The 12,911-nt window shown below is 37.0% G+C and overlaps 1 protein-coding gene across 1 annotated transcript in view; it reads left to right on the top strand.

Annotated features, from left to right (window-relative positions):
• Positions 1–11,947, top strand: part of LOC139717209 (enoyl-CoA delta isomerase 2-like) — a 36,110-nt gene extending 24,163 nt beyond the window's left edge. The window contains exons 5-10 of the mRNA XM_071628710.1: positions 1,418–1,490; positions 2,679–2,781; positions 4,095–4,215; positions 7,165–7,254; positions 9,247–9,390; positions 11,758–11,947. Of these exons, the coding sequence (XP_071484811.1) occupies positions 1,418–1,490; positions 2,679–2,781; positions 4,095–4,215; positions 7,165–7,254; positions 9,247–9,390; positions 11,758–11,910 (684 nt within the window). The 3' untranslated portion in view covers positions 11,911–11,947. The remainder of the gene's footprint in view (positions 1–1,417; positions 1,491–2,678; positions 2,782–4,094; positions 4,216–7,164; positions 7,255–9,246; positions 9,391–11,757) is intronic.
• Positions 11,948–12,911: the final 964 nt, after the last annotated feature.

The raw sequence follows: 12,911 nt of genomic DNA, 5'->3' as shown, positions 1-12,911 counted from the left end.
ATCTATTCATAGCTCGCGTCATCTGAGTTTTCACCACGTGTTCTTGGCTATTTTTATGTCTGCTCAATTCACAATGCAGAGCTACTTGAATCACCGATTATATGGGGGCACTATTTTATTTCTTATAGGTTGCATCCTCGCGTAATCTAAAGCTACTTTTCAGCACAATAGAGGAAGAGAGGAGAACATCAATGCAATTGTCTCAAATGTCTGCATCACAAATCTAAAGCTCCCTACTATCTCCTCATGTCTAGATAAGAGAACATTCAAATCTCTGTGGTTCTGGAATTGTTTGTGCCAAACAAGATTCATGTCACACAAAAGCATCTCCACGATTCCTCTGTGGAATCTCCCTGACTCTGGTTCATGAATGTTTTCAGCCCTGGGTCATGCAAAACTGTCATCACAGTCTCCATTACAGACCTAGTTCCACATAGATATGATACTCTTTAAAATAGGGGTGTGAAATTACAAGGGAGACATTTTTAGGATGCCGAATACTCTCTTTTTGGGAGGTCTGTGATTAAAACATTTTATAGATATCTTTCAAAACAGATAGCATCCATTCATCTTATTGAATTATACATTCATGTGTAGTCATTTTGCATTTTCAAATCCTTCCCTGTAGCCAAGTATTGAATACTAGTAGTTGAACGATTATGGAAAAGATAAAGTTGTGTCTCTTAAGTCAGTCAATTCATTTTATTGCATAATCCTGACTCATCTGTTGTCTTTGCATGCATTAACATGTTGTTGGAGCACCTTGCAAATCCTCAAAAGTACTACTGTAAAAGCTGTTATTATCGCATACAGAGGATGTCAAGGACATTTTCACAAGATGTCGCTTTCACGATTTGACACCGAGGCTGTCGTGAGTGCACTAATGCCTGTCCTCTGATGATATTTTTATGGGTTGTAAATTTATTAACCAAACAGTGATTTCAGAAATTCATGAAAATTAAACACCTGCAAAAATAACAGCTTTTAATGTATCCAAAATGATTTTCATAACTTTGTGTTGTCTTTAGCTAATTTAAACAAATGTTTATGTCTCCCTTTAAGCTGCCAGTAATAATGAATAATATGAAGCCCTGTCTTTGTTCATGACAACAGACATATATCGTTGCTGGGGTGACAAGACCTTGTATCTGCAATTTTGGTGAAAATTACTTTTTTTTTGATTAATGGTCAAATAATGAGTTAAGTGATGTCCTGTCCAAATCCCAACTGTCTTTCTCCAAAAATGAAGCCACCACGGCATGTCAAAGGAAAGGCTATCCCATTCGCCACAGTGTTTTGGCCGCCATGTTTTTTGGCTCTCCTGAACATTTGACATTTTGTAGATATGAGGTCTTGTCGCCCCAGCGACGACATGCATGTATGTATGTGTGATGTTATATTTTTTTTCCCCCACCAGATGTACACAGAGTGGGCTAATGCTTTGAAGGCAGCGGGTGAAGACAGTAATGTAGTACTCGCTGTAATAACCGGTAAGTTGTCTGTCTGTCTTCAGTATGTCTTGGTTTTTCTTTTTAGATCATTAGTGAGTGTGAAACATATGTGCATCTGTAGGTCTGGATCTGTATGTAAATCTTTTGTTTTTGGTATGTACTGAGCAAAGGTTTTCTTGATATCTCACAGGGTACCAGACTGGGAAATTCAAGTCAGTGATTCTGAAAATTGTCAACTAACTTTGCTTAAGTCAAATCAACAACGAATGTATTGAATATTTGGCTGGCTTAGTCAATGTGAATAAAAACTCCAAATTTACGTTCATAGCCGTACGTGTCGTATTGGTCTGTATTCCTATATTTAATTTGCCTCATAATACAGGAAGAAACGCAGTAGATGATAGTCATTATTTACAAGCTGTACTTCTCTACTGTAAACACATATAAGGGTACAAGGTGCAAACTACCTGATATCCATTCCACTTGACTTTGTCAGTTTTTATTTCAAGAAACAACAGGATCAGAGACATGATTTATGATGAACATAACATTAGATAAGGAACTTGGCCCATGAGGACCAAAGTAATATGATGTTTACTGAAGCCAAATGCATGTTATGTTGAGATACCAAGAGGATTAAACTATTTCCTTTTATTCCAGGGAGAAGGCAATGCTATCTGTCCCTTTGACAGTTTAGTATCTGTATCCGAAGACAGTAGCATGAATATACCAGGCTCTGTGTGGTGTTCATAAATGCATTGGCCATCTATGAAACACATCTCACATTGTTGATGAAATTCTTTGTGTTAACAAAGTTTGTATCAACATTGTCTTCACTATAGGTGAAAATGCATTGTTTTCAGAAGTTGAAAATGAGGAAAAATGAAGGAAAGCAACAAACTATCACAGACATTTCTCGCGAGTGAAAATAGTAGATTTATGAATAGAATTGAGGCAATTATATCTGCATTCAATTATCTCTGTTATTTACTGAAAACAAATACTTTATATTTTATATTATGTTTCTGTGTATGTATACTGCTCAGTGCATTTGCTCATGTGTACCTATTTGTGTACTGTTATCATTTTATTTCACTGCACTTGCTATTCTTTGTCTTTGTGCTTCTGAAATTTGTATTCAATTTATATTTGATTGAATGCGAAAATAAATCAAATCAAATCAAATCAAAATCAAATCAAAATTACATTTGGTCCCCTGGCAAACAGGTGCCGGTGATTATTACTGCAGCGGTAATGACCTCAACAATTTCATGGGCATTGATCCCAGCAACATGCGTGAGGAATCTGAGAAGAGCAGTCATCTGTTAGAGTGAGTATCAATGTATCATTAACATTTCAACAGCCTTTACTCCATAAACTCATAGATTTGTGTGATTGCAGAGAGTACAAGAGGGAAGCTTCAGATAATATTACCTTTATGTTCTATCTAGTAAAGATAAATTGTTCTTTGAATATTTGAAAAGATCATTGTGTATTTCTTTAGACACAACGTTGCACACTGGCACTGGTCCGATGGTCCAGGACCAATGAAAATCACTGTCGGACCAGTAATGTTTTCAGGAATAGGAGCAGTTAAAAAAAAAATTAAAAACTTGGTACCTGCTGGTTCGACGGACAGGTCGGACCCGTAAAAAAAATGTGTTAATGTGCAGCCCTATTTTGAATCTTCAAAATAGATTGCTGTCCTATTGAATCAATATGTGTAGTGTGAATTGTTGTATCTATTTTCTATTTGTTATTTTATTTGATACAGCCTGTGTCACATAACATTTTCCTCCAAGCCCATTACCTGGTTAAGTTTATCTCTGCGCTTGTGGTTATGTTTCATAAGTGTTGTAAGTGTGTGCTGTAAATGAGCTACACTGCCATTCAACCAAACTGGTTGAAGGTTGCTGGTCCCCCTCATGATTCATGGGAGACATTATTTGATTGATAGCCATTTCATCAGAAGGGAGTACCGGTAATCATACTACTTCTAAAAACTTTTGTGCTGCAGACATAAGGGTGAAAGGTCAATCTCTGTAACAGAAACCTCACTTGGGCTGCAAAATCATAACTTTGTGAGCCTTGTTACTGCCTTCTACAAATCTAGGGGAGCACTTCATGAAGCATTTTGGTCGGATATTTTTCTTTCAAACTGTTACAAGCTACTGAAATCCTTGCTTCTGATTGGCTGAGAGCAAATTTGTACGACAACTTTGTCGGACAAAATGCTTCATGAAATGCCCCCCAGAACACTGCCACACAACTGCTGTATTGAGGTGTAACAATAGATACTTGTAAAAGTATTTCTGAAAAATATTTTTGAAAGGATGTGTTAGCTGTCACATATGGATCTCTGAATTAATTAGATAAAAAGGACCATTTACTGTTCATTTTATTTGTGAGCCAGTGGTAGACGTATAAGATGAGATCATCAACCCATTCAATGCAACAGTATGCATGATTTCTACCAGTATCATTAGTTTGCGAAAATGTGTGTAATCGAGATTTTCACTTTCTTTGCCTGTTCTAATGAAACCATGACAGTGATGGCTTGATTTGACTGAATCTTTTTTAAAGTTAAGTTGGATGTGGGAGTGGAGTGTCTTACTAAGCAAGTTTTTATTCTTTATCCAACAGAGGCTTTGTGAATGCCTTTGTGGACTTCCCCAAACCTCTGATAATCGCAGTCAATGGACCAGCTGTGGGCATCTCAGTGACAACCCTGGGGCTGGCTGATGTCGTCTACGCTTCAGATAGGGTGAGTTCTTCTAGAGTAGGCAGAAAAACAATGACAGTGGCAGACGTGGTTTTATCATTTCTATTCACAATTTATCTTTATTTGACATCTATTTAGGAATAACCATGAAAGGCAAATAGATGTCATTTAAAGAGTTTCTGAAACATCTGAATTTCGTTTTGAACACCCGTCAGTCTGCCTGCATCAAATCTCTCATTTGTTTTAACCCTCCCCTCCCCCCCCCCAAAAAAAAAAAAAAAATGCATGGGAAGGGAATGACCAAGAAATGTCTAATTCTTCACAAACATAGTCTACTAATTTATCTAAATAATGAAATCTTAACTCTAATCCATCATCCCAAATGCCCTAATATGTGCAGATTATCTAAACAATGAAATCTTAACTCCAACCCATCATCGCAAATTCCCTAGTATATTACGATCCATCATCACAAATGCCCTAATATGAGCAGATTTCATAATGAAAGCTGATACAAATAGCGATCTTATCTTGTATGCTTTTCCCTTTAAAACTGATTGTTATCACCATTTGATACTGCATCCAATCTGACATTGTGATTGGGTGTGGATATAAAGAGTGAGGGATTGACATATTCCGATTCTAAATCCATCTCTTATGAGGACTGTATCTGTGAGCCCATAATTTGGTTTGCCTGGTAAATGTGTGTTTATAATTGCTTTGGCCAAATTTTGTTCTGTGTATGTGCGTGAACAATGATACCAAGTACGAGTCTGCGCCTTGAGTGACAAATGGCTTTGTCAACAGTGAAGTGCAGTGACGTACCTCATGAAGATAATGAATGTCAACAGAAGCTGACAACATAGAGATTTTTAAAAAGTATATGGTATATTATGACGTGGGGAAATTCAAACGACCTACAGCGTGATCTTGATTTTGCTCTATGATGAGATCCGAGAGATCATGAGGTTGATAAAATCAAGTTTGCCTGTGCTATTTGGCACGATGGAAGAGGGAGATATGTTTGAACAGTCCTATAGGACTTCAGACTGTCAAATAATGAGACAGTTCTAACTCAGCATGAAGTTTAATGTGAAGACCTTCCTCTGTCCTTGCTTTAAATCAGTGTAAAGTGCTTACTCTCTGAGTACTTTTTAATGATTAGTCACATGCTACTCTTGTTTATACCACTGTCGTTCAGCTTGGTGAAAGTACATGTTTTAGAAGTTGTTCCATATAACTCAGTAATTGTTGACCAAACTTCTATATGTGACCCTGCACCTCAAAACAAACAAAAAGCCGCCAGACATGAATTTTTAGTTAAGACCATATTCTGAAAGAGCAGACTTTAAGCTTTAAGATTATGTATAACTCAAATCAAATGGACTCTCCTAACCTATCTAAATATTGGAAAGAAAGGACAAACTCAGGAAAAGTGTGATCTGAGAAAAGAGGCTCTGAAGTACAGTGTCTATTCAAGCACTTAATCTTTACCAGACCGTGCTGGCTGTGCGATGAATGGGACAAAAAACAGGAAGTAAACCACCAGAGTAACAACAATGAAGGGATTATCTGATTGAACTGAAATTAGGAATGCCTCATTAACACATTCTGTCCATAATTAATGCCAACTTTCAAAGCAGTAGCACTATCTTTTCAAAAGTTATTAGAGTTGAAAGTGAAGAGTGTGGACAAGGTTTTTCAGAAATGAAAAGGGGATTCTAAAGACACACCTAATCACACTATTCTTCCAAAAATGTTCGAGATAAACTGCTAAAAGACATACTTTCCTGCCCGTTTTATGATACCAAATTTTAGCATAATGTAAAAGACCCGCTCTTTCAGAAAATATGAAAAAGTCAAGTTCGGCTAGGTTGACCCATTTCACTTATTTTCAGTCCTCACGCGAAATCAGTGTGTGCGACTTTATGTTCGTTTTGAGGTGCACGATCACAAATCAGTGAGATGAATACACTTATTTGATGCAACCAAAAATTTCTTAGCTCTTAACCTTACCCATGTAATGCCACCACCCAAAAAACAACAACAACAAACAAACAAACAAACAAACAAACAAACAAACAAACAAACAAACAAAAAAAAGAAGTCTGTCCCCAGGCATACATTCAATGCATGTCCAATTTTTTTTTTTTGTGTGTGTGTGAATGGGTGTGTGTGTGTATGATTGTGAGCTATCAGCCTTTTCAAGAAGTTTAAAGAGGAATTTCAGTCCAGTAATAAGTTAGTCTGATAAGAAAGGGTAAAATCTTAACAGTGAACATTTGATCAAATTGGTTAAAAATTAGGGAAGTTAATGAAATTGTGAAGTTTCATTATTTTCTGCACAACAGTTCTCCTACAGTTGATATGAATCTGTACATGAGTGAGCTGATGATGTCATCACATCACAATTTGATGTGTTAAATTTGTGTTAAAATTGATTGTGTTAAAAGAATGATGAAAATTCAGTATTTCTGTTATTAAGTGTAAAACATGATGTTATTTCTGAATGAATAACTTCAGAATAATGATCAGTTAGATATCTCAGGATTTGAGACTGGGGTGTAATTGTGTTTGAATGAAAAACTGGGGATCTCAAAAAAAAATGTATGCACGAGCTGTATGGCAAGTTGTGAGGGGGTGGCATCATTACTTCAGTATTTGCATATTCATATTGACTGTTCAAGAACTTTCCTGAAAAATTAGCAAAACTTCAAAATGTCATAACTTCCTTGTTTTTCATTTGATTTTCATCAAATTATCATTGTTGTGATAAGAAATTAAATTAACTCTGTCTATTCAGACTAACTTTCAACTGCACTGACACCTCATCTGTGTCATTTAAAGCAGCCCTAACCATGGTAATTATATGATTATCAGGCATGGCATATTAAACTCTTGGCATAATGGGCTCACTTACCCATACATATATGATATGATCAGATAATGTGAAGTGTTTGCCATGGTGTTGACATTCACCCCTCCTTTCAGGCAACTTTCCACACGCCATTTGCATCGCTGGGGCAAAGTCCAGAGGGTTGCTCATCATACACATTCCCCAAGATCATGGGAACGGCCAAGGTAAGGGGAAGTGCACACCAAAATATATACCACATGAAAACTTGCCACCCTGTCTGCAATTAAGATACCAGGGCCCCCTTTTATTAAAAGATATAATTGATTGTAAATTCCCTTTCCACTCAGGCTGCCATAGACTTATGATAGAAATCAACCTTATAATCAATTATAACTCATCGTAAAACAGGGCCCAGCTATCAATGAAATAAAGAATTACATGAATTTACAATGATGTGATTCACCTGAAATACAAAGAGATGTACACAGACTTTGATTGGCCCTTCTTCAGGAATTCATTAATGCAAATTGTTTTTTTGTGAATAATTGCTGATACAGCAGACACTAATGAACTTTTTTTTTAAAAATATAAACACCAAATTCTCAAAGATGAGCGTATCAACTTTATGCAACAGGGATCACTGATGTATGTGTGATCTTAACTTTGACACTTTGCCTCTGGTGCTGGCAAATGATTATTTGTAAAAAAGAATAAGGAAATTTGTAATCATGCTACAAGAAATGTCTCGGCAGTCCATTTGCCTCATACGAGAACAATCATCTTCTTCCTCGATACCTCAGCATGTGATGGACCAAAATGCTAGAACTCTCTTGATTTTCAAGTTTTGTCTGTCTGTATTTAGACATAAACTGAAGTCCTGTTTTTCTCCAAAAATATTGTGTTGATTTTTGAACATCTTAGTCATATTGAATACTTGTATATCTTGTTGATATCAATGTAAAATTTGTAGTCAGTGATATGCATGTGCACATTAAAGGGACCGTACAGTACTGGTTGAGGTGGGGATTCATGTTTTGAACATTCCAAAGTGAGATAATGAGAAACCTCTCATAAAATAAGAAAGAGCGTGTAATTTTAAGAAGGATTCAACTTTTATTTGATGAAAATTGGTTTTCAAATGGCTGAGATATCAAAAAAGTGATAATAATAATAGGCGACATGCCACGCCTTTTATTAGGATCTCTTTGTTTCACCTTGTTTTTTGATATCTTAGCCATTTCAAAACCGATTTTTCATCAAATAAACTTTTGATACCCCTTAGAATTGCATGCTCTTTGACATCTCATAGAGTGGTTTCTGAATATCTCGCAAAATGTTAAAAGCTAAATCCTCACCTCAACCAGAACTGTACACACCCTTTAATGTGCATATCTAGCATACATTCCCCATTTTCCTCTTTCCCTTTCGTGTTCTCTCTTCCTTTGTTTTTCCTTTGTTATGTGTATTTAATGTTGTTATGCATAAAGCCTGTGCATAGCCGTTCATTGATGTACCTGTATAGACATTTTTTCTTTTTAAAATCTGTGTACAATTGGTTTGGTTTCCTTATTGCTAATGTTTTGCTGGTTGTAAGAGGGACTTTTTACCACACAAGTTGTGTCTCCTTGTCTTTGTTTTCTCTTCAGCATGTACAGAGTATCAAAATTGTTGTATTGTTTGAATGAACACGAATAAATTGAATTTCATTGAATTGAATTTTCGGCATGGTTGGAAATGAACTCTTATCAATGTGAAGAGTATATTGAGGGTAGAGATAGGGTGAACCTAAATGAGTGTTAGATATATCTGTCTGAATTTATAAACATACATAATACACAAGACTCCTTTCAAAATTGCATGGGAGTTTCTGGAAGATGATATAATACAGTGTATGACATATATTCAGCGAGTCTATATTTTTGCAAATCGGGACTTCCCAATGATTTCTTGAGTGGTTAAATTCGCAATCATTTAGTACTGAACTGAACGGAGAAATGCATCACATTCATATCAAGATCAGAGTCATTAATTTGGCATGTCTTTAATTTCGCGAATAGCACCTGATTCGCAAAATTTACCAGTTTTCAAAAAGTCTTCATTCATGATTTCATAAATACTGTAAACTGTGTACGAGAAGTGAACCAATGCTATGTTTGACCTGTCACTTTTTCCTGGCTTATGGTAGTCTAAAACTCTTTCCAAACTTGTGTCTGAAGGCCAATGAGTTCCTGTTGTTCGGAAAGAAGTTGACGGCAGCCGAGGCGTGTGAGCGCGGTCTAATCACAGAAGTCATTCCAGACACCCAGTTCAGGTCAGAGGTGGAGAGGCGTGCTAAGGAATACGCAAAGCTGCCGAAAAATGTGAGTGATGCCATACTTCTTACCATATACAGCCAGTAGGCAGTAGGAGTGAGGGTCAGCCAGTGGTGTGACTTTCCCGTCATGCTGTCTCCAATGGTTTACCTGTGTCATTGTCTAGCTGATATTAAAGGAGACCAAAACCAAAAGAGAGATGTCGAGACTGAGTGAAAGCAGCAACATTAGTAGAACACATGAGTGAAAGTTTGAGGAAAATCAGACAATCGATACAAACGTTGTGAATTTTTAGAAGTTTTGGTGTTGGAACCACTGGATGAGGAGACTACTTGAGTTGATGACATGTGTGGACAGCAATTGTAAAGAAAATGTAAAGAAAATTCAACATGCTTTTACTTTTCTAGCATAATGAAAATACTTTATCTAGCCTTATCTTGTGCTTTATGATGGGCACATGACTTTAGTTTCTGTAGAGCAGTCATTGTAATTCATGGAGATTGATGAGAAATAGTTCTCTTTGCCTGAGCTTTGCTTTTCTCTTTGCTGCATTTGATAGATGAAATACACAAAATGTTAGAGAAAACATTCTTAGGGTTGTCTGTTTGTGTACTGGTAGCCAAACATCAAAGAATTAGAATTTTGAATGAAATAAGAAATAATCATTGTAATGAAAGGAGAGAGTGTATTTTTTTTTTTTTTCGTGGGGGGGGGGGTATGGAATTAAAATACAAAATGTGGACTATCATTTCACTGGACAATCCCTGACTTATTAAAAAGTGAGATGATATATTGTATTTTCATGTCCTGTCATGAGTCTGCAATTGAAGGTTTTGATACCTACAAAAGACCTACATGTACTCAAAAAGGAGGGGAAAAATGCAAAATGACGTTTTGGGATTTCTGGTCAAATCCAAATTCTATCTTAAGCAATAGTCATTTCTTTTTGTTTCAGCTCTCCCCCGCTGCTGACATGCTTTTTTTTAGTGTTCTGATTGTGTGTGTCAGCAGTTTTCTGTTTGAGCAAAACCATTAGGTTACAGTAGTGGTATATGGTGTACGTCATGCTCTCAGGGCAACCTTGATGATGTCTTTAGAGGTAATTAGGGGTATGTCAACCCGCTGATGTGAGGAAGTATAATATGAATATCCACTTATCATTCCATGCTGTCCTTGTCTAGTTTTCCCATTGAAATGTCTCTCTCATATCCGGGATATATCCCTCTCCCAACTAATTGAAAATATGCATAAAAGTTGCCGTGGAAACTGGGTAAACATCAGGTAAGTTGACTTTTTCCCCCTTCCTGGTCTGATGGAATATTTGATTGATTACACTGCAAAGACCCCCGTTTTGTGCGGTTCTTAAGTTTAATAAAACACTGTCCTTGCTCGGATTTAGTGACTCCTATGTATAATCTCCTGCAAATCAAGATTTGTGTGTGTGTGTGTGTGTGTGTGTGTTTGTGTTCATGTTTGTACCAGAGTATGTTTTTATACTTTGTATGCTATTTTGAAAGTGTACGAGTCAAGGCTAGCTGCAACTTGATTAATGTAAAACCATAAATTTTTGCGTGCATGAAACTTTCACATGCTTAAATACCAGTGGCAATTTGCAAAACTTTCATGCTATGATTGTGTTTGGTTTTACAGTTATCTCATGTCATTACATGGGATTTAAAGGATTATAACAGACTTTTCAATTTTATCACTGTGGTTACAAGGCTGTGCAATGAGATGAAACCAAATGTAACAGTCATTAAGAAATGAGAAGTCCAATCCTTTCAAGTAAATAGAATAGACTCAGGGATGGAGTTGAAAAAGAAAAATGAACCCAGCAAACGTTCTCTCATTTTCAATACTCCTGGTGAGGGCTAGCCTATAATCTAGGCGGAGGATGGCAGCTATTATCTTTGCTGTAATGCTAAATGTCTGGTGCGGTGAGATTATTGTCTTGGCTTTAATAGCAATACGTCTGATGCGGCGAGACTATGATCCGTGGAAGCATCCACCGCCCATATCCACTCATCTTGTGTTAGTCATTATTTTCTTATTATTGACTGAAGTGGTGGCAGTTTTTCATACAAAAACTGCCACTGATTCAAAATCGATGATTAGAAAACAACAACTACAGCAAGACTAGTGGATATAGGCGGTAGATGCTTCACGTGCATCCACTGTTCGTAGTCTTGCCGCATCAGACGTATTGCTTTGCAAAGACAATAATCTCACAGCATACCAGTAGTAAAGTTTAGTGCATCAGACATTTTGCATAACAGAAAAAAGATAATAGCTGCATCCTTCGCCTTGATTACAGGTTAGATAAGGGCGGGCACATGTATACAGCACAGGATAAGATAACTACATACCTTGAGACTCAGAGAACTCAACCACTTCCATCACTCTTTGTCATTACAGTCCCTGCGACTGGCCAAGAACCTCATCCGCGATGCCGAGCGCGACCACCTCCACAAGGTCAACCGGGCCGAGTGCGATCTCCTCGTCGACCGCTGGACGTCGGAGGAGTGCATGCAGGCCATCATGGGCTTCTTCTCCAAGGCCAAACTCTGAGTGTAGAATGATGTGGAGAGATGCCTTAGTCCTGTGATTCTCTTAGCAGATGCTGATACACACCTGTCATGGACAGTGATTTTCTTTCATCTCTTTATTTCTTCCATGCAATTATCACATGTAAACCCTTTACCACAGACAACCTGGTTTAATCCTGGTTTGATCAATGGAGAGTTTACTGGGATTTCGGAATCTTGAAAGGGAAAGAGTTAAATAGAATTTCATTATGTTTACGTTACACCATCTTCTTTGTTACATACAGTTTGTACTACAGTGCACTCCCGTTACAACGAACACGGTTATAACGAAATTTCTTTTAAATGAAGTAAATCTTCTGGTCCCAAAATTATCACCATTAAAGTCTATGGTACAAAATTCGCTTATAACGAACACAGTTATAGCGAAATTTCCGTTATAACAAAGTCTTTTCCGAGCGCCACAGACAAAGAAAGACAAAAGAAATGTGCTCCGTTATAACGAAATGCGAATTGCTTTCGAAAATACGTAGCGGAACAAGCATTTATAGCGTCTCTGCATGGGTGAACGCTTCACACCACTGTGTGTTCGCTCCTTGTGTCACGCAATTTCCGAGGGGAACTTGCGTTTATTATTGTAATACAGTTATCCCATCACATTTCACATAGCTTTCCAGTGTATGATTAGTATTCAGCAAATGTAATATGGTATATATACATGGTTCCTTGTTTTCGTTATATATTGTATTTGTTCGGTTATAACGAAATTTCATTATAACGAAAGAAAACTGCCGGTCCCGAGCATTTCGTTATAACGGGAGTGCACTGTATAGGATTATAATGCGAGTATAAATGCTTTGGGAAATATACTGCCCCCAAGTACATTGAAGGTTTGCTGTTTGTTTTGTCTTCTTATCAAACTTCCGATATAATCCTCACATAGATCTGGATGATACGTATTGTTAAGACTTGTCGAAACTTGATACAAGGACAAAAGTTGTGGTAAAATAGCTTAATATTACCCTA

The sequence above is a fragment of the Diadema antillarum genome, unplaced genomic scaffold (genome assembly GCF_040938485.1).
Source record: "Diadema antillarum isolate AM-2024a unplaced genomic scaffold, OU_Dant_1.0 scf00000072, whole genome shotgun sequence".
Taxonomy (NCBI): domain Eukaryota; kingdom Metazoa; phylum Echinodermata; class Echinoidea; order Diadematoida; family Diadematidae; genus Diadema; species Diadema antillarum.
This window is presented reverse-complemented; position numbering and strand designations above follow the sequence as displayed.